Consider the following 26,609-nt stretch of genomic DNA (forward strand, 5'->3'; position numbering starts at 1 on the left):
GTGGGTGGGTGGGTGAGTGGGTGATTGAGTGGGTGAATTACTAGATGGGTGGGTGAGTGTGTGGCTGAATGAGTGGGTGAGTGACTGGATAGGTGGGTGAGTTGGTGGGTGCGTGGTTTGGCAAAGAGATTAAATAATTCATGAGCGAATGCGTGAGAGAGTGAATTAGTTGAGGAGTTGCAACGTTTTCCACTGGTCACCAAACCCGGACACATTTTTCAGTCAGCCAAGGTTAGTGACCGAGTCACTGGGTGGCTGAATTAGGGAGTGGATGAGTAAGCGGGTTAGTGGATACGTCAGTGGGTGAGTGAGTTACTGAGTGATTTGGCAAATTAATCACTAAATGCGTGGGTGAATTAGTAGATACAATGGTGAGTGTGTGGGTGAGTTAGTGAGTGAGTAGGTGGGCGGATAAGTGAGTGGGGGATTGAATGGGTAAGTCGGTGGGAGAGTTACTGAGTGGCTTGGCAAATGAATGAGTAAACAGGAACCAACCATGAACTGAAAAACGAGGGCAAACGTAACACTCTGCGACTTAGGGCTGCCTCTATGCGGTTTGAACGGCTGAGCGTGACAATTGGTGAATTCGTTAAGAAATTTGCACCAGAACTGATGACCATTCTTTCTCTTTGGTTCTTTCGGTAAAGTCACGTAAAGAGAAATTAAATTACATAATAAAATACGACGTTTCGATTGCAACACAAGCAACCATCACCTTGTGTTGCAATCGAAATCTCGTATTCTATTATTTAATTTACTTTCGTTCTCAGTGACTTTACCGAAAGAACCAAATAGTAATTCCTGCAGTCACGAAAGCTTCGAATGTAGTTTGGACCATTCCTTCCTTTCAGTGTCGGTAAAAAAAAAACCATGATAATTAAATATATTACTTTTTTTGAAGTTCACTCGCAAAGTATCCATGGCAGCAGCAACAGGAGAGAAGCAGGGAGGCGAATGTCAAAAAACGCTTCTTCCAGTTCCTGACCTCGACGTGATTTGAACACGCAAACCTTCTGATCTGGAGTCTTTCGTGTCAAGGCCTGACGCGCTAAATATGAACAACAAGGTGGATATTGACTATTGATTGCGCAATCGGGCGATGCCGACAATCGCCAACTTTTCCACTATCGACCAAACCTAGTCAGCCTATGTGAGTGAGAAGATGGGTGGACGGGTGAGTGGGCGAGTGAGTGGGTGATTGAGTGGGGGGTGAGTGGGTGGCTGAATGAGTGGGTGATTGACTGGATGGGTGGGTGAAGTGGGTGGCTGAATGAGTGGGTGATTGACTGGATGGGTGGGTGAGTTGGTGGGTGAGTGGGTGGGTGGGTGGGTGAGTTGGTGGATGCATGAGTGGGTGGATGCGTGAGTGGGTGGATGCGGGAGTGGGTGATTGAGTTGGTGAATTACTGTATGGGTGGGTGGGTGGCTGAATGAGTGGGTGAATGACTGGATGGTGGGTGAGTTGGTGGGTGAGTGACTTGGCAAGTAGATCAGATAATTAATGAGTGAATGCTTGAGTGGGTGGGTGAGTGAGCGAGTCGAGGGGTTGCCACCTTTTCAACTGGTCGCCAAACTCGGACACATATTTCAGTCCGTCAAGGTGAGTGACCGAGTCACTGGGTGGCTGAATTAGGGAGTGGATGAGTACACGATTTAGTGGGTAAGTCCGTGGGTGAGTGAGTTACTGAGTGACTTGGCAAATTAATCAGTAAATGCGTGGGTGAATTAGTAGATAACATGGTGAATGGGTAAGTCATTGGGTGAGTTACTGAGTGGCTTGGCAAATGAATGAGTGAACAGGAAAAAAACAATTAACTCAGATACGAGGGCAAACGTACCACGTGGCGACCTTGGCCTGCCGCCGTGGAGTTTGTACATCTGCGCGTGCCAATCGATGCATTCGTCATGAAATTTGCACCAGAACTGATGACCATTCCTTCCCTTCATTGTCGATATAAAAAAACATGATAATTAAATAAATGAACCACATTTCTTGAAGTTCACCGGCAAAGTATCCATGACAGACGCAACAGGGGAGAAGCAAAGTATCCATGACAGACGCAACAGGGGAGAAGCAGGGAGGCGAATGTCAAAAAACACTTCTTCCAGTTCCTGACCTCGACGTGATTTGAACACGCAAACTTCTGATCTGGAGTCAGACGCGCTACCGTTGCGCCACGAAGTCCCCTCTGTAGTGTCAGGGCCTGACGCGCTAAATATGAACAACAAGGTGAATATTGACTATTGATTGCGCAATCGGGGGATGCCGACAATCGCCAACTTTTCCACTATCGACCAAACCCAGTCCAGCCTATGTGAGTGAGAAGATGGGTGGACGGGTGAGTGGGCGAGTGAGTGGGTGATTGAGTGGGGGGTGAGTGGGTGGCTGAATGAGTGGGTGATTGACTGGATGGGTGGGTGAGTGGGTGGCTGAATGAGTGGGTGATTGACTGGATGGGTGGGTGAGTTGGTGGGTGAGTGATTTGGCAAAGAGATCAAATAATTAATGAGTGAATGCTTGAGTGGGTGGGTGAGTGAACGAGTCGAGGGGTTTCCACCTTTTCCACTGGTCACCAAAACCCGGACACATCAGTCAGTCAGGGTTCGTGACCGAGTCACTGGGTGGCTGAATTAGGGAGTGGATGACTAAACGGGTAAGTGGGTAAGTCACTGGGTGAGTGAGTTACTGAGTGACTTGGCAAATTAATCAGTATATGCGTGGGTGAATTAGTGTATGAAATGGTGAATGTGTGAGTGGGTGGGTGGGTGAGTGAATAGGCGGATAAGCGAGTGGGGGATTGAATGGGTAAGTCGGTGGGTGAATGAGTTACTGAGTGGCTTGGCAAATGAATGAGTGAACAGGAACCGACCTTGAACTGAGAAACGAGGGCAAACGTAACACGCTGCGACTTAGGGCTGCCTCTGTGCGGTTTAAACGTCTGCACGTGACAATTGGTGTATTCGTTCCGAAATTTGCACCAGTACTGATAACCATTCCTTCCCTTCAGTGTCGATAAAAAAACATGATAAATAAAATATATTCAGCTTCCTGAAGTTCAATGGCAAAGTATCCATGGCAGTAGCAACAAGAAAATATCAGAGATGCGAATGTCAGAACACTCTTTAGCCAGTTCCTGCCAACGACGTGATTTGCACCCGCAACCTTCTGGTCTGGAGTCAGACGCGCTACCGTTGCGCCACGAAACCCCCTTACAGTGTAGGGGCCTGACGCGCTAAATATGAACGACAAGGTGGATATCGACGATTAATTGGCGCAATAGGGCGATACCGACAATCGCCAACTTGTACACGATCGGCCAAACCCAGTCAGCCTATGTAAGTGAAAAGGTGGGTGGACGTGTGAGTGGGTGGGTGAGTGTGTGGGTGAGTGGGTGGGTGAGTGGGTGGGTGGGTGAGTGGGTGGGTGGGTGAGTGGGTGGGTGGGTGGGTGAGTGGGTGAGTGGGTGTGTGGGTTGGTGGGTGAGTGGGTGGGTGGGTGGGTGAGTGAGTATGTGATTGAGTTGGTGAATTACTGGATGGGTAAGTGGGTGGCTGAATGAGTGGGTGAATAACTGGATGGTGGGTGAGTTGGTGGGTGAGTGATTTGGCAAAAAGATCAGATAATTAATGAGTGAATGCTTGAGTGGGTGGGTGAGTGCACGAGTCGATGGGTTGCCACCTTTTCCACTGGTCGCCAAACTCGGACACAAATTTCAGTCCGTCAAGGTGAGTGACCGAGTCACTGGGTGGCTGAATTAGGGAGTGGATGAGTACACGCTTTAGTGGGTAAGTCCGTGGGTGAGTGAGTTACTGAGTGACTTGGCAAATTAATCAGTAAATGCGTGGGTGAATTAGTAGATAAAATGGTGAATGGGTAAGTCATTGGGTGAGTTACTGAGTGGCTTGGCAAATGAATGAGTGAACAGGAAAAAAACAATTAACTCAGATACGAGGGCAAACGTACCAAGTGGCGACCTTGGCCTGCCGCCGTGGAGTTTGTACATCTGCGCGTGCCAATCGATGCATTCGTCATGAAATTTGCACCAGAACTGATGACCATTCCTTCCCTTCATTGTCGATATAAAAAAACATGATAATTAAATAAATGAACCACATTTCTTGAAGTTCACCGGCAAAGTATCCATGACAGACGCAACAGGGGAGAAGCAGGGAGGCGAATGTCAAAAAACACTTCTTCCAGTTCCTGACCTCGACGTGATTTGAACACGCAACCTTCTGATCTGGAGTCAGACGCGCTACCGTTGCGCTACGAAGTCCCCTCTTTAGTGTCAGGGCCTGACGCGCTAAATATGAACAACAAGGTGAATATTGACTATTGATTGCGCAATCGGGGGATGCCGACAATCGCCAACTTTTCCACTATCGACCAAACCCAGTCAGCCTATGTGAGTGAGAAGATGGGTGGACGGGTGAGTGGGCGAGTGAGTGGGTGATTGAGTGGGGGATGAGTGGGTGGCTGAATGAGTGGGTGATTGACTGGATGGGTGGGTGAGTGGGTGGCTGAATGAGTGGGTGATTGACTGGATGGGTGGGTGAGTTGGTGGGTGAGTGATTTGGCAAAGAGATCAAATAATTAATGAGTGAATGCTTGAGTGGGTGGGTGAGTGAACGAGTCGAGGGGTTTCCACCTTTTCCACTGGTCACCAAAACCCGGACACATCAGTCAGTCAGGGTTCGTGACCGAGTCACTGGGTGGCTGAATTAGGGAGTGGATGACTAAACGGGTAAGTGGGTAAGTCAGTGGGTGAGTGAGTTACTGAGTGACTTGGCAAATTAATCAGTATATGCGTGGTTGAATTAGTGTATGAAATGGTGAATGTGTGAGTGGGTGGGTGGGTGAGTGAATAGGCGGATAAGCGAGTGGGGGATTGAACGGGTAAGTCGGTGGGTGAGTGAGTTACTGAGTGGCTTGGCAAATGAATGAGTAAACATAAGCCGACCTTGAACTGAGAAACGAGGGCAAACGTAACACGCTGCGACTTAAGGCTACCGCCGTGTGGTTTGAACATCTGCGCGCGACAATTGGTGTATTCGTTACGAAATTTGCATCAGAACTGAGGAACTATTCCTTCCCTTGTCAATAAAAAACATGATAATTAAATACATGTCACATTTATTAAAGTTAACAGCTAAATCATCCATGGCAGAAGCAACAGGAGAGAAGCAGGGAGGCGAATGTCAAAAACCACTTCATCCAGTTCTTGACCTCGACGTGATTTGAACACGCAACCTTCTGATCTGGAGTCAGACGCGCTACCGTTGCGCCACGAGGTCTCCTCTATAGTGTAGGGGTCTGACGCGCTAAATATAAACACAAGGTGGATATCGACTATTGATTGCGCAATAAGGCGATGCAAACAATCGCCAACTTTCCCACGATCGGCCAAACCCAGTCGGCTAAGGTGAGTGAGAAGGTGGGTGGACGTGTGGGTGAGTGGGTGAGTGGGTGAGTGGGTGGGTGAGTGGGTGGGTGAGTGGGTGGGTGAGTGGGTGGGTGAGTGGGTGGGTGAGTGGGTGGGTGAGTGGGTGAGTGGGTGGGTGGGTGAGTGGGTGGGTGGGTGGGTGAGTGGGTGAGTGGGTGGGTGCGTGAGTGGGTGAGTGGGTGATTGAGTTGGTGAATTACTGGATGGGTGAGTGGGTGTCTGAATGAGTGGGTGAATAACTGGATGGTGCGTGAGAGATCCCCACGACGTCCACCGCACACAGCACGAGGGATGTTGATTATCGACCGACAAAAAACCTCTCTCTCTGTTAGACATGGAGCCAAGTTTGACGCCAAATTTTCACTGGGAATAAACGTAAGGTAATTTTATATCCGTAAAATAACTCTGAACAAATCCTCATTTCATTTCGAATGAGTATTGCCGCGAGCTATCAACGTTGTAGCCGTGGCGCCAACACGGGACGGTGAGAAGAGTCAAGGATGTGATGATGCATCGGAAAAACAAAAAGGAACGCGAGAGGGAAGAGAGAGGGGAGAAAGAATGGGGAATGAAAGGCGAAGGATGGAGAAGGAGCTGAGAAAATGGAGGGGGGGGGGGAATTGAGAGTAAGAGGCTGCAGGAACAGCATCTTGACGGTGCTGCTGCTGCTGCACGGAGGAGCGGAGTCTGCTTTCACAGTGGGTGGGGAGAGGGGAAGGGTTCAGAATGGGGGTGGTCACACATAAGCCGCGTGGTAAACGCGAGGTTTGGTTTGATCTCGATAGAGAGATACAGATCTGTAGATGAGAGGCGAGGGGTCAGACTGGGGGTCGCCACACAGAAGCCACGCGACTTACAGATGGCGTGGGGTGATTAAAATGAAAATATCTACAAAGCACGAATTCTGGACCAAGTTTGAATCCTGGTCTGAAACTGGGGTGGAGCACCCAATAACTGCCTCGCTGCACTGGAAGGAGTTCAGAGTAACGCCGTCAGGGTTAATGATGATCCAGCCCTCTCTGATTCAGTACACTGAGGTAAAGTATGGGTACGCTCACCTCTTCTAAGATGGATATGCTGTGTGGAAGAGTAGGCCGTGCGGTTTGGGAGTTTACGCGTGCCAATCGGTGCGTTCTTTACACGAATTCCACCGAATGATTCCTGACTTTCAGATTCGATGAACCATTGTCATGGAACATGTTTTGATTCCCCGGAAATTTACGAGCATGATTACCATGACATTAGCGATAGTAAAATTTATCAAAAAACACGTCCTGACCTCGACGTGATTTGAACACGCAACCTTCTGATCTGGAGTCAGACGCGCTACCGTTGCGCCACGAGGTCCCCTCTATAGTGTAAGGGGCCTGACGCGCTAAATATAAACACAAGGTGGATATCGACTATTGATTGCGCAATAAGGCGATGCAAACAATCGCCAACTTTTCCACGATCGGCCAAACCCAGACAGCCTATGTGATTGAAAAGGTGGGTGGACGAGTGAGTGAGTGGGTGAGTGAGTGGGTGATTGAGTGGGTGAATGACTGGATGGTGGGTGAGTTGATGGGTGAGTGATTTGGGAAAGAGATCAGATAATTAATGAGTGACTGCGTGAGTGGGCGGATGAGTGAACGATTCCAGGGGTTGCAACCTTTTCCACTGGTCGCCAAACTCGGACACATTTTGCAGTCCGTCAAGGTTAGTGACCGAGTCACTGGGTGGCTGAATTAGGGAGTGGATGAGTACACGCTTTAGTGGGTAAGTCAGTGGGTGAGTGAGTTACTGAGTGACTTGGCAAATTAATCAGCAAATGCGTGGGTGAATTAGTAGATAAAATTGTGAATGGGTAAGTCAGTGGGTGAGTTACTGAGTGACTTGGCAAATTAATCAGTATTTGCGTGGTTGAATAAGTGTATGAAAGGGTGAATGTGTGAGTGGGTGGGTGAGTTAGTGAGTGAGTAGGTGGGCGGATAAGCGAGTGGGGGATTGAATGGGTAAGTCGGTGGGTGAGTGAGTTCCTGAGTGGTTTGGCAAATGAATGAGTGAACAGGAGACAATCTGGAACTCAGAAACGAGGGCAAACCAACCACGCTGCGACCTCGGGCTGCCGCCGTGCGGTTTGTATGTCTGCGCGTGACAATTGGTGTATTCGTTCTGAATCTTTCACCAGAACTGATGACCATTCTTTCCTTTGAGTGTCGATGAAAAATATGATAATTTAAATATATTAATTTTCCTGAAGTTCACTGCCAAAGTATCCATGGCAGAAGCAACAGGAGAGAAGCAGGGAGGCAAATGTCAAAAAACAATTCAGCAAGTTTCTGACCTCGACGTGATTTGAACACGCAACCTTCTGATCTGGAGTCAGACGCGCTACCGTTGCGCCACGAAGTCCCCGCTGTAGTGTAGGGGCCTGACGCGCTAAATATAAACAACAAGGTGGATGTCGACTATTGATTACACAATCGGGCAATGCCGACAATCGCCAACTTTTCCACGATCGGCCAAACCCAGTCAGCCTATGTGAGTGAGAAGATGGGTGGACGAGTGAGTGGGTGAGTGGGTGGCTGAATGAGTGGGTGAATAGCTGGATGGTGGGTGAGTTGGTGGGTGAGTGATTTGGCAAAGAGATCAAATAATTAATGAGTGAATGCGTGCGTGGGTGGGTGAGTGAACGAGTCGATGGGTTGCCACTTTTTCCACTGGTCACCAAACCCGGACACATTTTTCAGTCCGTCAAGGTTAGTGACCGAGTCACTGGGTGGCTGAATTAGGGAGTGGATGAGTACACGCTTTAGTGGGTAAGTCAGTGGGTGAGTGAGTTACTGAGTGACTTGGCAAATTAATCAGTAAATGCGTGGGTGAATTAGTAGATAAAATGGAGAATGTGTGAGTGGGTGGGTGAGTTAGTGAGTGAGTAGGTGGGCGGATAAGTGAGTGGGGGATTGAATGGGTAAGTCGGTGGGTGAGTTACTGAGTGGCTTGGCAAATGAATGAGTGAACAGGAAACAACCTTGAACTGAGAAACGAGGGCAAATGTACCACGTGGCGACCGAGGGCTGCCGCCGTTGAGTGTGTACGTCTGCGCGTGCCAATCGATGCATTCGTCATGAAATTTGCACCAGAACTGATGATCATTCCTACCTTTCAGAGTCGATAAGCGTTGGTGTACGGTGCTTTTTTTCTGGATGATTTTTGCTGTTTTTCCTAAATTTTTCTGTTTGCGCATAGTCACTTTAAGATGTTTGTTGCGGTTGCACCCGATTCAAGAGCCGAATGGCTCATAGGGCTGTACCAAATAGATGAAATGAAAACTGAAAGTGATTAATAAAAAAACATGATAATTAAAATATATAAATTTTCCTGAAGTTCACTGGCAAAGCATCAATGGCAGAAGCAACAGGAGAGAAGCAGGGAGGCAAATGTCAAAACGCAATTCAGCAAGTTCCTGACCTCGACGTGATTTGAACACGCAACCTTCTGATCTGGAGTCAGACGCGCTACCGTTGCGCCACGAGGTCTCCACAACGTCCCCCGCACACAGCACGAGGCATGTTGATTATCGACCGACAAGGAGCCTCTCTCTGTTAAACATGGAGCCAAGTTTGACAAGAAACTTCCTCTGAGACAGATGCGGCGCCGACAAAAGACAAACCCCTTCATTTACCAACCACTGGAAGATGTTTTTTTGACTGGGAACAAATGTAATGTAATTTATCTTCATAAACTAATTGAACGAATCCTCATTTAATTTGGAATAATTATTGCCCCCAACTAGCAACATTGTGCCCGTGGCGCCAGCACGGGCAGGGGAGAAGAGTCAATGATGTGATGATGACTAAGAAATGGAGAAAGAGCGGAGAAATGGGAGCAAAGGGATAGAGAGGAGGATCGGGAGGAAGAGGCAGAATCATCGCCTTGACGCTGCTGCTGTATGGAGGAGGAGCTGCGTCTGTTTTCACAGTGGGCGGGGAGAGGGGAGGGGTTCATAGTGGGAATGGACAAACAGAAGCCACGTGGTTTACGGGAGGTCTGGTTTTATCTCGATAGAGAGATACAGATATGTAGATGAGAGACGAGGGGTTCAGACTGGGGGTGGGCACACAGAAGCCACGTGACATACAGACGGCGTGTGGTGATGGATATGAATATATCTACAAAGCACGAATTCTGGACCAAGTTTGAATCCTGGTCTCAAATCTGGGGTGGAGCACCCAATTTCTGCATCGCTGCAGTGGATAGAGTTCAGAGTCAAGCCATCACTGTCATTGATGATCCAGCCCTCGCGAATTCATTATGCTGAGGTAAAGCGTCGGTTATCACACCTCATATTTTGTGTAGAAGGGTAGGCCATACGTTTTGGGAGTTCGTGCGTGCCAATCGATAAACCATTGTAATGGAATATATTTTGATTGTCCTGAAATTCACGAGCATGGTCACCGTGATATTAGCGATAGTAGAGGTGAAAGTAAAATAGAACAAAAAGCACATTCTGACCTCGACGTGGTTTGAACACGCAACCTTCTGATCTGGAGTCAGACGCGCTACCGTTGCGCCACGAGATCCCCACATCAAACACTGCACACAGCACGGCAGATGTTGATTATCGACCGACAAAAACCTCTCTCTCTCTGTGGGACATGGAGTCAAGTATGACGCAAAACTTTATTTTGGGACAGATGAGATGCCGACGAAATACCAAAGTGTTTACTTACCAACCGTCGGATGATATCCTTTTTTTCCCACGAGCAAATGTACGGCTCTGACCAAAGTGGCATTTAATTTAGAACAATGGTCGCTCCCCCTTGTAATGTTGTACGCCTCGCGCAACCATTGTAAGGGGGGTAGAATCAAGGATGTGATGAATGGATACAAGACGAGGAATGGGAGAGGAGAGCGGGTGGGGAATGAGATCAGAAGGATGGAGAATGCGTCTAATGAGAGGAGGAGAGGGAGGAGGAAGTAGCAGCGGCAGCAGCGCCTCGACACTGCTGCTGCTGCTGCACGGAGGAGTTCGATGAGCGGAGTCTGTTTTCACAGTGGGCGGGGAGAGGGGAGGGGTTCAGAGTGGGGGCAGCCACAGAGAAGGCACGTGGTTTACCGGAGGCTTCGTTTGACTTCTATTTCTACACGAAGCACAAATTCTGACCGAAGCTGGAATCCTGTTGCCACATCTGGGGTGGAGCAACCAGCTCCTACCTCGCTGCACTTGGTAGAGTTCAGAGGAATTGATGATCCAGTCTCATCAGATTGAGTGCGGTGGGACAAAGTGTGGACATTCACACTTTGTCAGTCGGAGCGTTCGTTTACGAAAAATTTCACCGGAATCGACGGCCGTTTCCTCACTTTCAGAATAAAGATAATAAGGTAAATATACTTTTCGATTGTCCTCAAGTTCACTGGCACGGCCACCGTGACAGTTGCAACAGAAGCGTGACAGGGTGGTGAATGTAAAAAAAGCCAATTATTGACCTCGACGTGATTTGAACACAATGATGATCCAGCCCTCTCTGATTCAGTACGCTGAGGTAAAGTGTGGTATTCTCACCTCTTCTAAGATGGATATGCTGTGTGGAAGAGTAGGCCGTGCCGTTTGGGAGTTTACGCGTACAGTTCCTTAATCGAATTCCACCGATTGATTCCTGACATTCAAATTCGATCAGTCATTGTCATGGGACATGTTTTGATTGATATTCTTAGGTTTTTTCGGTAAAGTCTCGTAGGTAAAAAATTTAAATTTATAAAAGTAAAATAAAAATAACATAAAAATCACGACGTTTCGGAAGCAACACAAGCTTCCGTCTTCAGGTGGAACAGCCACAGCACGATAGCTGTATCAAGAATATGAATCCTTGCAGTCACGAAAGCTTCAAATCTAGAATGTTTTGATTGCCCTGAAATTCACGAGAATGGTCACGTGGCAGTCGTGGTCGAAGAGGCGAACGTGAAATCGAACAAAAAACACGCCCTGACCTCGACGTGGTTTGAACACGCAACCTTCTGATCTGGAGTCAGACGCGCTACCGTTGCGCCACGAGGTCCCCATGAGGGATGTTGATTATCGCCCGACAAGGAGCCGCTCTCTCTCTCTCTGTGAGACATGGAGCCAAGTTTGACGACAAACCTTCTCTGAGACAGATGCGGTGCCGACAGAAGACCAAACCGTCCATTTACCAACCAGTGGAAGATGTTTTCTTGACTGGGAATAAACGTAAGGTAATTTTTATGAACTAATTCCGAGTAATCCTCATTTCAGTTCGAATTAGTATTTTCCCTAACTGGCAACGTTGTAGCAGCCGTGGTACCACCACAGTAATGTCAGACGAGTCAAGGTTGTAATGATGAATAGACAAAAGGAACGGGACAGGTAAGAGAGAGGTGAGAAAGAATGGGGAATGAGAGAAGGATGGATGAACTAATTCCGAGTCATCCTCATTTCATTTCGAATTAGTATTTTCCCTAACTGGCAACGTTGTGGCAGCCGTGGTACCACCACAGTAATGTCAGACGAGTCAAGGTTGTGATGATGAATAGACAAAAGGAACGGGACAGGTAAGAGAGAGGTGAGAAAGAATGGGGAATGAGAGAAGGATGGATGAACTAATTCCGAGTAATCCTCATTTCATTTCGAATTAGTATTTTCCCTAACTGGCAACGTTGTAGCAGCCGTGGTACCACCAGAGTAATGTCAGACGAGTCAAGGATGTTGATGATGAATGGACAGAAGGAACGGGACAGGTAAGAGAGAGGTGAGAAAGAATAGGGAATGAGAGAAGGATGGAGAAGCGTAGAAAAATGGGGGGGGGGGGAGGGGGGAGAGGTGGACGAGGAGCAGAGTCTGTTTTCACAGTGGGCGGGGAGAGGCGTTCAGAGTGGGGGGTGGCCACACAGAAGCCACGTGACATACACAAGGCGTGGGGTGATGTATATGAATAGATGTACAAAGCATGAATTATTGACCAAGTTTTAATCCTGGTCTGAAACTGGGATGGAGCACCCAATCCACTGGCTCGCTGCGCTGGAAGGAGTTCAGAGTAAATGCTTCAGGGTACATGATGATCCAGCTCTCTCTGATTCAGTACGCTCAAGTAAAGTGTGGACACTCTCACCTGTCACAAGATGCATATGCTGAATGGAAGAGTAGGCCGTAGTTGACGCGTGCCAATCGGTGCGTTCTTTACAAGAATTCCACCGATTGATTCCTGACTTTCAGATTCGATAAACAATTGTCATGGAACATATTTCGATTGTCCTGAAATTCACGCGCATAGTCACCGTGGCATAAGCGGTCGAAGAGACGAAAGTAAAATAGAACAAAAAACACGTTCTGACCTCGACGTGATTTGAACACGCAACCTTCTGATCTGGAGTCAGACGCGCTACCGTTGCGCCACGAGGTCTCCACGACATTCGCCGCACACAGCACGAGGGATGTTGATTATCGACCGACAAAGCACCTCTCACTCTCTCTGTGAGACATGGAGCCAAGTTTGACGCGAAACTTTATTATGGGACAGATGAGATGCCGACGAAATACCAAAGTGTTTACTTACCAACCGTCGGATGATATCCTTTTTTTTCCCACGAGCAAACGTACGGCTCTGACCAAAGTGGCATTTAATTTAGAACAACGGTCGCTACCCCTTGTAATGTCGTACGCCTCGCACAACCATTATAAGGGGGGTAGAATCAATGATCTGATAAATGGATACAAGACGAGGAATGGGAGAGGAGAGCGGGTGGGGAATGAGAGCAGAAGGATGGAGAATGAGTCTAATGAGACGAGGAGAGGGAGGAGGAAGTAGCAGCGGCAGCAGCGCCTCGACACTGCTGCTGCTGCTGCACGGAGGAGTTCGATGAGCGGAGTCTGTTTTCACAGTGGGCGGGGAGAGGGGAGGGGTTCAGAGTGGGGGCAGCCACAGAGAAGGCACGTGGTTTACCGGAGGCTTCGTTTGACTTCTATTTCTACACGAAGCACAAATTCCGACCGAAGCTGGAATCCTGTTGCCACATCTGGGGTGGAGCAACCAGCTCCTACCTGGCTGCACTTGGTAGAGTTCAGAGTAAAGCAGTCTGGGTAATTCATGACCCAGTCTCATCATGCGGTGGGACAAAGTGTGGACATTCACACTTTGTCAGTCGGTGCGTTCGTTTACAAAAATTTCACCGGAATCGACGGCCGTTTCCTCACTTTCAGAATAAAGATAATAAGGTAAATATACTTTTCGATTGTCCTCAAGTTCACTGGCACGGCAACCGTGACAGTTGCAACAGAAGCGTGACAGGGTGGTGAATGTAAAAACAAATTATTGACCTCGACGTGATTTGAACACGCAACCTTCTGATCTGGAGTCAGACGCGCTACCGTTGCGCCACGAAGTCCCCTCCAGAACACAGGGTCCAGACGCGCTAAATATATACACAGCACGGTGACCATTGATTACTGATTGCGCAATGCCTGCAGTTGCCAACTTTTCAACTGTCGACCGAACCCAGTCAGCCACGGTGAGTGAGTGGGTGAGTGATTGAGTGGATGAATGACTGGATGGGTGCCAAGGTGAGTGAGTGATTGAGTGGATGAATGACTGGATGGGTGCCAAGGTGAGTGAGTGATTGAGTGGATGAATGACTGGATGGCTGCCAAGGTGAGTGAGTGGGTGAGTGATTGCGTGGATGAGTGACTGGATGGGTGCCAAGGTGAGTGGGTGAGTGATTGATTGAGTGGATGAATGCCTAGATGGGTGCCAAGGTGAGTGAGTGGGTGGGTGATTGATTGATTGGATGAATGACTGGATGGGTGCCAAGGTGAGTGGGTGGGTGAGTGATTGAGTGGATGAATGACTGGATGGCTGCCAAGGTGAGTGAGTGGGTGAGTGATTGAGTGGATGGGTGCCAAGGTGAGTGAGTGGGTGAGTGATTGAGTGGATGGGTGCCAAGGTGAGTGAGTGGGTGAATGACTGGATGGGTGCGTGGCCAATGGCCGAGCCAGGATTTTCATGTAGTGGAGGGGGCAACCCCTCAGACAAATTATAGGAGTTGTTAGTCAGTAAGGAGTTGTTAGTAAGGACTTGTCCCTTGCTTTTTATTCGACGCGTGTGCGGCGATGGCGCAGCGATCGATCGAGGGTCGAATTCGCGCTCGCTGAAGGTGAATGCCTCCAGGGAAGTCGTGTACTGTTTACACAACTGCGCACAATTCTGTGAGTCGCTTATAACTGCTTTGCCGTTACTGATTGCCAATTATGGACTCAGACTATTGTCCTATCATCTCATAGAGTCCCTGGCACGTCATAATATGCTACACAGTGGCAGTGGGGGTCGCAAAATGCCGAATTTTTTACTAACTAGCTTTACTACTCGGCTTCGCCCGGGACTTTGATTCACCACGCCCGGCCGCCTTTGTCTCCCCAGTGGCGATGTTCACACACCACAGCAGTTATTTGTTTGAGGCTGAATCGACCGAGGGGAGACCCAGGACCGATTCAAATAATCGTCACCGGTGGTGGCCGTGAGCGGGAATCGAACTCGGGTCGCCGGGTTCGTAGCGCAGCGCACTACCCGCTACACTACAATGCGTGACGCTTCCACATGCGCGGGTCACGTGATAGATGTGACGTCACAGCTCACTTGCCGTGTAAAAAATATATGCATTATTGAGCTCCCCCCCCCCCAAAAAAGTGTGATTTTATCATTTTTGCATGGTGTAGAGTCTGTAAAGTACCCACATGGCAAATTTCCAGTTTGTTGCATGTCGGGAAGTACGCTAAACATTTTGAACAAACACATATTCACAACTTTGCCTTTTATATATATGGAGATAAACCCCAATGATCCGATCGAAATGAGGTATTTCGATCGGATCATTGGGGGGGGGGGGCACGTGCCAACCCCCCCCCCCCTCACTGGCTCTGCCAGTGTGCGTGGGTGAGTTTGTGTGTTAGCGAGTGGGTGGTTGAATTGGTGTGTAAATGACTGGATGGGTGGGTGAGTTGGTGTTTGAGTGGATCGGTGGGTGTTTGAGTGGATGGGTGGGTGAGTGGGTTTTGGAGTGGATGGGTGGGTGAGTGGGTGAGTGGGTGTTTGAGTGGATGGGTGGGTGAGTGGGTGTTTGAGTGGATGGGTGGGTGAGTGGAAGTTTGAGTGGATGGGTGGGTGAGTGGGTGTTTGAGTGGATGGGTGGGTGAGTGGGTGTTTGAGTGGATGGGTGGGTGAGTGGGTGTTTGAGTGGATGGGTGAGTGAGTGGAAGTTTGAGTGGATGGGTGGGTGAGTGGGTTTTTGAGTGGATGGGTGGGTGAGTGGGTGAGTGGGTGTTTGAGTGGATGGGTGGGTGAGTGGGTGTTTGAGTGGATGGGTGGGTGAGTGGAAGTTTGAGTGGATGGGTGGGTGAGTGGGTGTTTGAGTGGATGGGTGGGTGAGTGGGTGTTTGAGTGGATGGGTGGGTGAGTGGGTGTTTGAGTGGATGGGTGAGTGAGTGGAAGTTTGAGTGGATGGGTGGGTGAGTGGGTGTTTGAGTGGATGGGTGGGTGAGTGGGTGTTTGAGTGGATGGGTGGGTGAGTGGAAGTTTGAGTGGATGGGTGGGTGAGTGGGAGTTTGAGTGGATGGGTGGCGGGTGGGTACGTTGGTGGGTTGGCTCATGGGTGAGTGAGTCAGCGCGTGGATTAGCGAGTAGTGGGTGAGTGGATGGGTGAGTCAGTGGGTGGGTGAGTGGATAAGTCGGTGGGTGAGTGAGTAGTGAATTAGTGGGTTCGTGTCTGCGTAGGTTGGTGAGCGGTTGTTGGGTTGCCACTTTTTCCACTGTTGACCAACGCAGCTCGACGTCTCAGTCGGCCTCGGCCTGAGCACGGTGGGGCAGTGACCTCCAACAAAGTTCAACCTCCCCCACCGCGTCCCTCGTGGGCTGGTCAAAGAGCAGCGGGCACCCGATCCGGGCCGGGGTGGGAGTGGTGGCGGTGGACTTTGATTACCGCGGCTCGGGCAGGGGAGGGGCTATGCACGGAGGGGAGGGGCTATGTACTGGGGGAGGGGCTAGGCATGGAGGGGAGGGGCTATATACGGAGTGGAGGGGTAGGCATGGAGGGGAGGGGCTATATATAGAGGGGAGGGGCTATGTACGGGGGAGAGGGCTGTGTACGGAGGGGAGGGGCTATGCACGGAGGGGAGGGGCTATGTACGGGGGAGGGGCTATGCACGGAGGGGAGGGGCTATGTACGGAGGAGAGGGGCTATGCATGGAGGGGGAGGGGCTATGCATGGAGGGGGAGGGGCTATGCATGGTGGGGGAGGGGCTATGCATGGGGGGGAGGGGCTATGCATGGGGGGGAGGGGCTATGCATGGGGGGGAGGGGCTATGCATGGAGGGGGAGGGGCTATGCATGGGGGGGGGGAGGGGCTATGCATGGAGGGGGGAGGGGCTATGCATGGGGGGGAGGGGCTATGCATGGGGGGGAGGGGCTATGCATGGGCGGGGGAGGGGCTATGCAAGGAGGCTGTCACGGAGTGGTGCTCTCCAGAGATGCCCAATAGCGGCGGAGCAAACTCCACTGACCTCTCACCCTGTCGCTGGCGGCGGCGGTGGTGCGACTCGTGGTGGTGGTACAACAGGTGGTAGTGGTGCTGCTGCTGGTGGTGGTGCTACTGCTGGTGGTAGTGGTGCTGGTGGCACTGCTGGTGGTGCTGGTGGTGGTGCTGCTTGCTGGTAGTGGTGCTACTGCTGGTGGTGCTGGTGGTAGTGGTTCTGGTGGCACTGCTGGTGGTGCTGGTGGTGGTGCTACTGCTGGTGGTGCTGGTGGTAGTGGTTCTGGTGGCACTGCTGGTGGTGCTGGTGGTGGTGCTACTGCTGGTGGTGCTGGTGGTAGTGGTGCTGGTGGCACTGCTGGTGGTGCTGGTGGTGGTGCTGCTTGCTGGTAGTGGTGCTACTGCTGGTGGTGCTGGTGGTAGTGGTTCTGGTGGCACTGCTGGTGGTGCTGGTGGTGGTGCTGGTGGTAGTGGTGCTGGTGGCACTGCTGGTGGTGCTGGTGGTGGTGCTGCTTGCTGGTAGTGGTGCTACTGCTGGTGGTGCTGGTGGTAGTGGTTCTGGTGGCACTGCTGGTGGTGGTGCTACTGCTGGTGGTGCTGGTGGTAGTGGTTCTGGTGGCACTGCTGGTGGTGCTGGTGGTGGTGCTACTGCTGGTGGTGCTGGTGGTAGTGGTGCTGGTGGCACTGCTGGTGGTGCTGGTGGTGGTGCTGCTTGCTGGTAGTGGTGCTACTGCTGGTGGTGCTGGTGGTAGTGGTTCTGGTGGCACTGCTGGTGGTGCTGGTGGTGGTGCTGGTGGTAGTGGTGCTGGTGGCACTGCTGGTGGTGCTGGTGGTGGTGCTGCTTGCTGGTGGTGGTGCTGCTTGCTGCTGGTAGTGCTGGTGGCACTGCTGGTGAACAATGCAGAGCGAGTTTGACGAGTCTGGCCTGCGTGCCACCGTCTCCTTCCAGCCTCTACCGCCCTTCTGCTTCGACTGGACGGGTACGCGCATGGTTTGCGAGCCCGCGCCTGTGTGTGTCCGCGTGTGTGTGTGTGTGTAGCCGGGTGGCTAAAGCACAGCGAGTTGGCACAGTAGGGGGCACAGGTGGTGCATCAGCCAGTCATCTCGGTCATCTCAGTCGACCCGTGGCACCTGCTGGGTCTGCCCCGTGACCTCCTGCCAGCGGGCGTTCGACACTTCACGTGGCCTGGCACAAGCGTCGTGGTGACCTCACCGCCACTTAGTGGCGAATGGCGGTTGTTGTGTGTGTGTCCGCGTGTGTCCGCGTGTGTGTGTGTGTTCGCGGTGTGCACACGTCGCCGCCGCCGGGGAGACAAAGGCGGCCGGGCGTGGTGCTGGCCACCCACCCCCCTCGTGGGCCACCGTGCGGCGGTTCTGCTCACGAATAGCCCAAGGCCGTAGCCATGGAGTCAACATTGGGGGGGAACAAATCTTCCAAATCTAAATTTGAAAAGAATTTCCTACCATTTCCTGCCTAAAATATTAAAAAATTCACTAACATAGGATGGACTTTTTTTTTACAATAATGTCCAATAGTGTATTGTATTACATTGCTCTGTTTATTTCTTTTTTTTTAGCTTTTCTTGTTTCATTGTATGCAATGGCAGAGATTAGGGATTAATAAAGTACAACCATAATCACAATCATATAAACAAATCTATTTTATAGCAATATATTGTGGGGGACATTTTGAGCATATTTGAATATTGGGGGGGGGGCGTTTCCCCCCCAATATCTCCATCTAACCTATATAATAAATTTTTTGTCTATCTGTCTGTCTATCTGTCTGTCCGTCCGTCTGCGTACGCTCCCTTGCGGGGGATGTAACTCTCGGACCGTGGGGTTCGGCGAGATTAAATGTTGCAGGTGGGCACGCCCCCGGCCCCGCGGTAAACTTAGGCATTTCCGATTTTTCGTCTCTAAACTTTAAATCGGACCGATTATCGATTTAGTGCGATTTCTATTAATTTAGTTATTTAACGATTTATTTATTTAATATCGCCGACCGGCGCGGACCACGGCGGTTGCCCCTGGCAACGGGTAGCGACGCATTCGCTGCGGGGTGGACGCCATTTTTAATTCCCGTTAAAAATATGCGCACGCAATAACACGCGACTCTGAGGTAAATTCATCAAAGTTTCACGTCCTCTTCACTCCCCCCCCCCCACCCCAATGTGTGCAATTACTATTATAGGGTCGGTAGATAATAAAATTATAGCGATTAGACAGTATTATTGTAGCGCGGGGGGGGGGGGGGGGTTAACGGCCCCAGTACCCAGCCTCAGCCGGGTGGGCAATCTAGGCGAGACCGGAGGCTCTGCACGGTACTAGGCTTCGACACGCAACTCTGTCAGGCGTCGACTTTGTGGTATAAACTCGATATACCCAGCGTTGCCAAGGGGAAAAATACATTTAAAATCTTCTGAAAACTTTAAAACATAACATCCCAATGAAAATACAACTGTGTAATTAAAACTCTAAACCCGACCGCGCCAAGAATCGATTCTCTTAATCGCGAAAAGGAATCGATGGTTGTAGATTCATTTAGAATCGCCTTATTTCCGTTTAATATTAGTTGGTTATAGAGTTGATATAAACTGCTACGAATGGGAAATATCCGGCGTTGACCGGGGCTAAAATATAATTAAAAACTCCTGAAAACTTTAAAACATAACATACGAATGAAAATAAAACTCTGTAATTAAAAATGGAAACCTCCTATGCGCCAGGAATCGATTCTTTGAATCGTGCAAAGGAATCATCGAAGGTTGTAGATTCCTTTAGGATCGCCCTTAACATGTGGTGAGGGGGAGAGTGGTGAGGGGGAGAGTGGTGAGGGGGAGAGTGGTGAGGGGGAGAGTGGTGAGGGGGAGAGTGGTGAGGGGGAGAGTGGTGAGGGGGAGAGTGGTGGTGGTGTGGGTGAGTGGTGAGGGTGAGGTTGAGTGGTGAGGGTGAGGTTGAGTGGTGAGGGTGAGGTTGAGAGTGGTGAGGGGGAGAGTGGTGGTGGTGTGGGTGAGTGGTGAGGGTGAGGTTGAGTGGTGAGGGTGAGGTTGAGTGGTGAGGGTGAGGTTGAGTGGTGAGGGTGAGGTTGAGTGGTGAGGGTGAGTGGCGGTTGTGAGTGGTGATTAGTGAGGGGTGAGTGGTGAGGGTGAGCGTGAGTGGTGAGGGTGAGTGGTGAGGGTGAGCGGTGAGGGTGAGCAGTGAGGGTGAGTGGTGATTGGTGAGGATGTGATTGGTGAGGATGAGTGGTGAGTGGTCAGGGTGAGTGGTGAGCGGAGAGGGTGAGTGTTGAGGGTGAGTGGTGAGCGGTGAGGGTGAGTGTTGAGGGTGAGTGGTGAGTAGTGAGGGTGAGTGGTGAGCGTGACTGGTGAGTGGTGAGGGTGAGTGGTGAGGGAGAGTGGTGAGGGAAAGTGGTGAGGGTGAATGGTGAGGGTGAGTGGTGAGGGTGAATGGTGAGGGTCAGTGGTGAGGGTGAGTGGTGATTGGTGAGGGTGAGTGGTGAGGGTGAGTGGGGAGGGTGAGTGGCAGTTGTGAGTGGTGATTAGTGAGAGGTGAGTGGTGAGGGTGAGCGTGAGTGGTGAGGGTGAGGTTGAGTGGTGAGCGGTGAGGGTGAGCAGTGAGGGTGAGTGGTGATTGGTGAGGGTGCGATTGGTGAGGATGAGTAGTGAGGGTGAGTGGTTGTTGTGAGGGTGAGTGGTGAGGGTGAGTGATGAGGGTGAGTGGTAAGAGTGAGTGGTGAGGGTGAGTGACGGTTGTGAGAGGTGATTAGTGAGTGGTGAGGGTGAGTGGTGAGGGTTAGTGGTGAGCATGAGTGGTGAGGGTGAGTGTTGAGCGTGAGTGGTGAGGGTCAGTGGTGATTGTTGAGGGTGTGATTGGTGAGGATGAGTGGTCAGGGTGAGTGGTGAGTGGTGAGGGTGAGTGGTGAGGGTGAGTGGTGAGAGGTGAGGGTGAGTGTTGAGGGTGAGTGGTGAGTAGTGAGGGTGAGTGGTGAGCGTGACTGGTGAGTGGTGAGGGAGAGTGGTGAGGGTGAATGGTGAGGGTGAGTGGTGAGGGTGAGTGGTGAGGGAGATTGGTGAGGGAGGTTGGTGAGTGGTGAGTTGTGAGGGTGAATGGTGAATAGTGAGTGGGAGTGGTGAGTGGTGAGGATGAGTGGTAAGGGTGAGTTGTGAGTGGTGAATGGTGAGGGTGAATGATGAGTACAGTCAATATGCACTGCTGTTATCATACCAGGTACCACCACCACAATATGTACTCCTCTCATCATAGCAGATACCACCACAGCAGTATGCACTGCTGTAATCATAGCAGGTACCAACACAGCAGTATGCACTGCTGTAGTGATAGCAGGTACGACCTCAGTCGGTATACACTGCTGTAGTGATAGTAGATACTGCTATCGAGTTGGTAGATACCGCTATAGTAAATACTAAAACAGTCAGTATATACCACTGCAGTCAGTCAATACTGCTACAGTCAGTATATACTACTATACAGTCAGTACATACTGCTACGGTGAGTAGCTACTAGAGTCAGTAGATACTATTATAGAGTGAGTAGATACTGCTATAGATTTTGTAGTTACTACTATAGTCAGTGGATACAACTATAGAGTCAGCAGATACTATACAGTTAGTCGTTACGAGTATATAGTCGGTAGATACTACTGTAGGCCCAGTAAATACTACTATGGTCAGTAGTTATTACAGTCACTAAATACTACTACACAGTCAGTAGCTACTACTGGCTCAGTAGATACTACGGTACAGTCAGTAGATACTACTACAGAGTCTATAGATACCACTTCCTCTGTTGTATGTAAGGTGTTGTTAGTATATATACCTACGAGGGGTAAAGATATTTTTTGAGGGGGGGGGGAGACCACAATTTTCGGAAACATTTTGACATCAACTATTTACCCCACACTTTCTACAACTTTTTGGACTTGTGAAAGCCTCTTATATATTTGTTGGTGGAGAAATGTACAAACAGCCCACCGGGCTTTGACAATACCTTAGTATCTGTGTATATATATGTAAGGTTTTTAAGAAATATATTTTTCACCCGGGCAAAGCCGGGTACTTCCGCTAGTGTATATATAAAAGGCAATGTTGTGATTATGTGTGTCTGTTAAAAATGTTTAGCGTACTTCCCGACATGCAACAAACTGGAAATTTGCCATGTGGGTACTTTAAAGACTGTACACCATGAAAACATTATAAAAATACACTTTAGTTTTTTTTGGGGGGGGGAGCTCAATAATGCATATATTTTTTGCACGGCAAGTGAGCTGTGACGTCAAATCTGTCACGTGACCCGCACATGTGGAAGCGTAACGCATTGTAGTGTAGTGGTTAGCGCGCTGCGCTACGAACCCGGCGACCCGAGTTCGATTCCCGCTCACGGCCACCACCGGTGAAGATAAACTAACCCATAGCCGAACACTGCCCATCGACTAACATTGCACATAGACCAACATTGCCCATCGCTGAAAATTGCACAGACTAATATTGCTCATCAACTAACATTGCACGTCAACTAACATTGCCCATCAGGCCTGAATGGCTGAGTGCTTGAACGGGTGACAGCGTTGAAGCCGCTGCTTGAATGGTGCCTGGCTGCTGCTGCTGCAGGTGCAGCGGTGATTGAGAGATTTCCAGGCGGCTGCTGCCGGTGAAGCCGCGGTGAAACGCCGCGCTCTGGCTACGGCACTCGGGGTTCATCAGACGAACTCCGTAGGTCGCGATGCCGTTTTTTTTGCCGCGATCGCCGCTCACCCCGGCGTCTTCCGGCTCCCCGCAGGCCGCGTGGCCGTGTGGTTCGTGTCGCGGATCCTCTGGCTGACGCGGATCGGCCTCGCCGATCACGAGCGCGGCAAAACCATCTACCCCGGCGACCTGGACGACCCGCGGGCGCTGCTCTTCCTGCGGCACCTCGAGATGTCCTTCGAGCCCGCCTTCTGGCGGCAGATGACCTTCGCCGAGCGGACAGGCTTCCGGGTCTCGTTGTCCGTCGCCCACCTGGGACGGACCTCCTGGGTGATCCGCGGGCACCTGGAGACGGGCCTCCACCCGGCGCCACTCATGGCGTTCGTCAGTCAGATGGTCTACGTGGACGCGGAGAGCAGGCGCCCGGCGCCGCTGCCCGACTGGTTCCGCGAGACGCACCGGCACCTGGGGGGCTCGCCATCTCCCGGCCTCCCGCGGCCGTACGACGCCGGCGGCGCCGGGAGGCCGGCGAACCCGTTCCGCTACGAAGTGACGCCGGGCGCCAGCAGCCTCGACGCCAGCCGGCACGTCCACCAGGGCGAGCACGTGCGCTTCTGCGCCGATGCGCTGGCCGCCGGGCTGGCTGCGGCGGAGGAGGGCGGCCGCGGCGGCGGAGGCGGCCGCGGCAGCGGAGGCGGTCACGGCGGCGGTGAAGGTCACGGCGGCGGTGAAGGTCACGGTGGTGGTGGTGGTGGTGAAGGCGTAGGGGCGGGCGCGTGGAGCACGGCGCGGCTGGAGAAGCTGTCGGTGATCTTCGCGGGGGAGGCGTTCGCCGGAGACTCGCTGCTCGTCGAGTCGTGGGTGGAGGCCGAGCGGCCGCGCTGCGTTCTCTTCGAGGTGTCCAAGGGAGGGAGGCCGCTCGTGCACAGCGCGTGGACGTTTGGCGATGGCGGCCCGCGGGCCTCGCGTGCCAAGCTGTGAAAAGTTTTTGTTGCAATCTCCCCAGACGGTTGGGCGGCGTTCGCGACCCGGGTGGGTGGCTCGTTCTCCGTCCGTCGTAGAGGGTCCACGGTTTGTAATGTGATACGCGACGTCAACGCACAATGTCCGCTCACTCTCGCAGAGAGAGAGGGGACGACTCAGAGGTGCCAGGAGGAAGAACTTCACACGAACGGTTAAGCGGCGGCGGCAGCAGCAGCAGCGGCCACTCTATTAAAAACTATTTTATATTTTACCAGGTAAAGCCCCACTGAGCTGTATAGCTAATTTTCAGAAGTGACCTGACCGCATATGATAACTCAACAAAGTAGCCGATGACGTGGAATTCTTTTGGAGCCGATGAATCTAAACGCTGTTTATAAATGTGGAGCGAAAAACCAGAGGGCCTGGCTAAAAATACACACGACCACGGGGAGAACATGCAAACTCCAAATATACAGCAGCAGGCGTCAGGGTCAGGATCAAACCCAGAGCCTCCTGTATACCAGGCGAGGTAGTTAACATCTCGCCACCATGGCGCCTACTCGGTCAGGAGCCGGCACCAAATTCCCCTATGAGATCTGCACTGTAATCCGTTGGCCGCCCTGGTAAATACTGTGCAAAGCCTACTTCACAGATGTTATTGTGAGTTCCACAATAACATCTGTGCATGATCCACCAACCCCCATTTCTGCCTGCACAGCCCTGGACCACTACAGGCAGCCACATGCAGCATCGTAAGCAGCAGGATCGCAGCCCGGCATGACGGATTTTAGTTTCGGCTTTTTTAAAATTATGATTTCTATGCTGACTTCGTGCGACTCGCCCTGTTGACGCTTGATGCGGTTGCAAGCGAAACGTCGTGTCTGTGTAGTTGATGAAGTCTGCGGTGAGGATTTTGCCTTTCAACTCACCGGCGACCTTCCCAGTGGCCGGGTCTTAACGCCGAACATTTTTCCAGATTTTCAGGTTGGCCAAACCCCCCCCAAAAATATATATATTACGGATCAGATGTGGAACGACAGAATAATGCCGCAGGCAAAGTCTCCTTCGCATATCCGTCATATTGAAGGAGATGGATTGTCTGTTCTGTTATGTACTGTCTCTGCAGTAACACTGGTGACTATTTTTAGATGTGCAATATGTTAATTTCCTGATGACGCCTGCTTCATTTTGCAACCTTCTGCTGTGTAATAAAGAGATGATCGCATGGCGTCGGTTGAGACATTGCTTTGGGTTGTCGTCCATTCGCCGCATTCAACCTGACGATGAGCGGCGTGCAATCCCCGCTCCCTCTCTCATCACCTTGTCCAAACTCGCACTGCTCGCACGCACTCCGGCTTGTCGCTCAGTCTTGTATCACTTTGCGACTCACAGATGGCAGTGAGGCGGTGGCCCTCCAAGCTGTCAGGGTTCGCTCCATGGACAGCGTTTGCCCGCTCACCACGTCAAGTCTCACCCAAAAAAAACAAATGAACAGAAACACCCACCGCGTCGCTGTGTCAATAACCACACCGTGTATGTGCGTGTCGCGCTACAGGGAAAAATACGTAAGAGGCGACGTTTCGGCCAATGGCCCTTCAAAGTACGTAAGTATAACCCGTAAAAACAAAGTTTTTCACTATAAATCCTTTATATGCATGGCGGCTAGAGTCCTCTGGTCCTCTGGCTTGAGATGGCTGCCACCTATGGGTCGGATGATTGCATTGCACCATTAAGCAATTGGTAATTAAATATAATATTTTTGTCCTAAAAAGTGTAAAATTTAGGAAAAAAAATTTCACGAACATTAATTGTCACGCACAACGAGTCTGTGGAAAATGTCAGCTCGATTGGATCACGGGAAGTGGGTTAAAAAACGACCGAAAAATTTGCACAGTCCTAAGCAAGCAAGCGAACTTAAAATAAAGGATTTAATAAATAGGACAGAATAGACAGTGGAACGATGCTACAATTTGGAGACTGCACTTCCTGGGTTTTCTTCACGTGCTCTGGTTTCCTCCCACACGTAAACATTCATTAATTGACTGGTAACATTTTTAAATATACAGGGACTCCTCTACTTACGAACATTCGACTTAGGGACCTTCAGAGATATGAACAAACCTGGTCCGTATGTCCAGTTGTCTGTTCGGACCGATAGTCGTAAGTTCAAGCGCCGCGCAATAGATGGCGGTGGTGGTGGCATCTACATCTGCAGAACGTGAAGAACCAGTGGCATCTACATCTGCAGAACGTGAAGAACCAGTGACATCTACATCTGCAGAACATGAAGAACCAGCGGCATCTACATCTGCAGAACGTGAAGAACCAGTCGCATCTACATCTACAGAACGTGAATAACCAGTGGCATCTACATCTGCAGAACGTGAAGAACCAGTGGCATCTACATCTGCAGAACGTGAAGAACCAGTGGCATCTACATCTGCAGAACGTGAAGAACCAATCGCATCTCCACGAGAGGATAAAACTGTTAAAGCAATTCCCCGTGTTTGTGTACATGCCATACAACACGTTTGGAAATCGACACGAGTAAAGTTGGACTTACGAACAAATTGACTTACGAACAGACGTCAGGACCCTAACTCGTTCGTAAGTAGAGGAGTCCCTGTAGATGACTGCAGGAGCTATGGTGGTGGTGGTGGGGAGGGGAATACAGTGCTGGTTCACCGCGTGAATGGTGCTGCTGGTGCCTTCCCAATCGTCCGTGGTTCCTTCTCGTGGCCGCCTCTGAGTCGTCCTCTCGATCTCGACAGCGCAGCGCCACGAGTTGGGACGATTGTCCCGTAGCTCGGCAGAGGAAGGATTGCGCAATCCAATTCTGGCGAACAACCAGGTTTTACCCTGTGGCCTGGTGCCAACCCTGCACCATCCATTCTATGTTGGGTCCCTTTTGGACCTGGCCTCGTCCGGGAGTCGGTGTTTGTGTCTGGGTAGCAGGAGTTGACTCTCGTACCGGTATCGCTAA

General features: G+C 50.8%; 1 protein-coding gene and 10 non-coding genes across 11 annotated transcripts; 1 reads left to right on the forward strand and 10 right to left on the reverse strand.

The window, feature by feature from the left end:
• Nucleotides 1-2,113: 2,113 nt before the first annotated feature.
• On the reverse strand, nt 2,114-2,185 carry TRNAW-CCA (transfer RNA tryptophan (anticodon CCA)). The gene has a single exon. It is a non-coding gene; the product is annotated as a tRNA-Trp (tRNA).
• Nucleotides 2,186-4,205: 2,020 nt separating this feature from the next.
• On the reverse strand, nt 4,206-4,277 carry TRNAW-CCA (transfer RNA tryptophan (anticodon CCA)). Its single transcript has one exon. It is a non-coding gene; the product is annotated as a tRNA-Trp (tRNA).
• A 946-nt stretch (nt 4,278-5,223) lies between these two features.
• TRNAW-CCA (transfer RNA tryptophan (anticodon CCA)) lies at nt 5,224-5,295 on the reverse strand. Its single transcript has one exon. It is a non-coding gene; the product is annotated as a tRNA-Trp (tRNA).
• A 1,424-nt stretch (nt 5,296-6,719) lies between these two features.
• TRNAW-CCA (transfer RNA tryptophan (anticodon CCA)) lies at nt 6,720-6,791 on the reverse strand. Its single transcript has one exon. It is a non-coding gene; the product is annotated as a tRNA-Trp (tRNA).
• Nucleotides 6,792-7,766: 975 nt separating this feature from the next.
• On the reverse strand, nt 7,767-7,838 carry TRNAW-CCA (transfer RNA tryptophan (anticodon CCA)). Its single transcript has one exon. It is a non-coding gene; the product is annotated as a tRNA-Trp (tRNA).
• Nucleotides 7,839-8,893: 1,055 nt separating this feature from the next.
• TRNAW-CCA (transfer RNA tryptophan (anticodon CCA)) lies at nt 8,894-8,965 on the reverse strand. Its single transcript has one exon. It is a non-coding gene; the product is annotated as a tRNA-Trp (tRNA).
• A 972-nt stretch (nt 8,966-9,937) lies between these two features.
• Nucleotides 9,938-10,009, reverse strand: TRNAW-CCA (transfer RNA tryptophan (anticodon CCA)). Its single transcript has one exon. It is a non-coding gene; the product is annotated as a tRNA-Trp (tRNA).
• A 1,404-nt stretch (nt 10,010-11,413) lies between these two features.
• On the reverse strand, nt 11,414-11,485 carry TRNAW-CCA (transfer RNA tryptophan (anticodon CCA)). The gene has a single exon. It is a non-coding gene; the product is annotated as a tRNA-Trp (tRNA).
• Nucleotides 11,486-12,772: 1,287 nt separating this feature from the next.
• Nucleotides 12,773-12,844, reverse strand: TRNAW-CCA (transfer RNA tryptophan (anticodon CCA)). Its single transcript has one exon. It is a non-coding gene; the product is annotated as a tRNA-Trp (tRNA).
• Nucleotides 12,845-13,754: 910 nt separating this feature from the next.
• Nucleotides 13,755-13,826, reverse strand: TRNAW-CCA (transfer RNA tryptophan (anticodon CCA)). Its single transcript has one exon. It is a non-coding gene; the product is annotated as a tRNA-Trp (tRNA).
• A 3,696-nt stretch (nt 13,827-17,522) lies between these two features.
• LOC144731210 (uncharacterized) lies at nt 17,523-24,851 on the forward strand. Its single transcript, XM_078612212.1, has 2 exons — nt 17,523-17,938; nt 22,758-24,851. Exons 1-2 carry the CDS (start codon nt 17,857-17,859, stop codon nt 23,642-23,644), a joined length of 969 nt encoding a protein of 322 aa, XP_078468338.1. The 5' UTR covers nt 17,523-17,856; the 3' UTR covers nt 23,645-24,851.
• The last annotated feature ends 1,758 nt before the right edge of the window (nt 24,852-26,609 follow it).

The sequence above is a fragment of the Lampetra planeri genome, chromosome 38 (genome assembly GCF_965212315.1).
Source record: "Lampetra planeri chromosome 38, kcLamPlan1.2.h2, whole genome shotgun sequence".
NCBI lineage: Eukaryota > Metazoa > Chordata > Hyperoartia > Petromyzontiformes > Petromyzontidae > Lampetra > Lampetra planeri.

Bases quoted from the DNA above. Each gene is read 5' to 3' on its own strand.
- LOC144731210 (XM_078612212.1), top strand. From the start codon at position 17,857: ATGCAGAGCGAGTTTGACGAGTCTGGCCTGCGTGCCACCGTCTCCTTC. The intron at 17,939-22,757 runs GTACGCGCATGG...GGCTCCCCGCAG, and splicing joins CTTCTGCTTCGACTGGACGG to GCCGCGTGGCCGTGTGGTTC.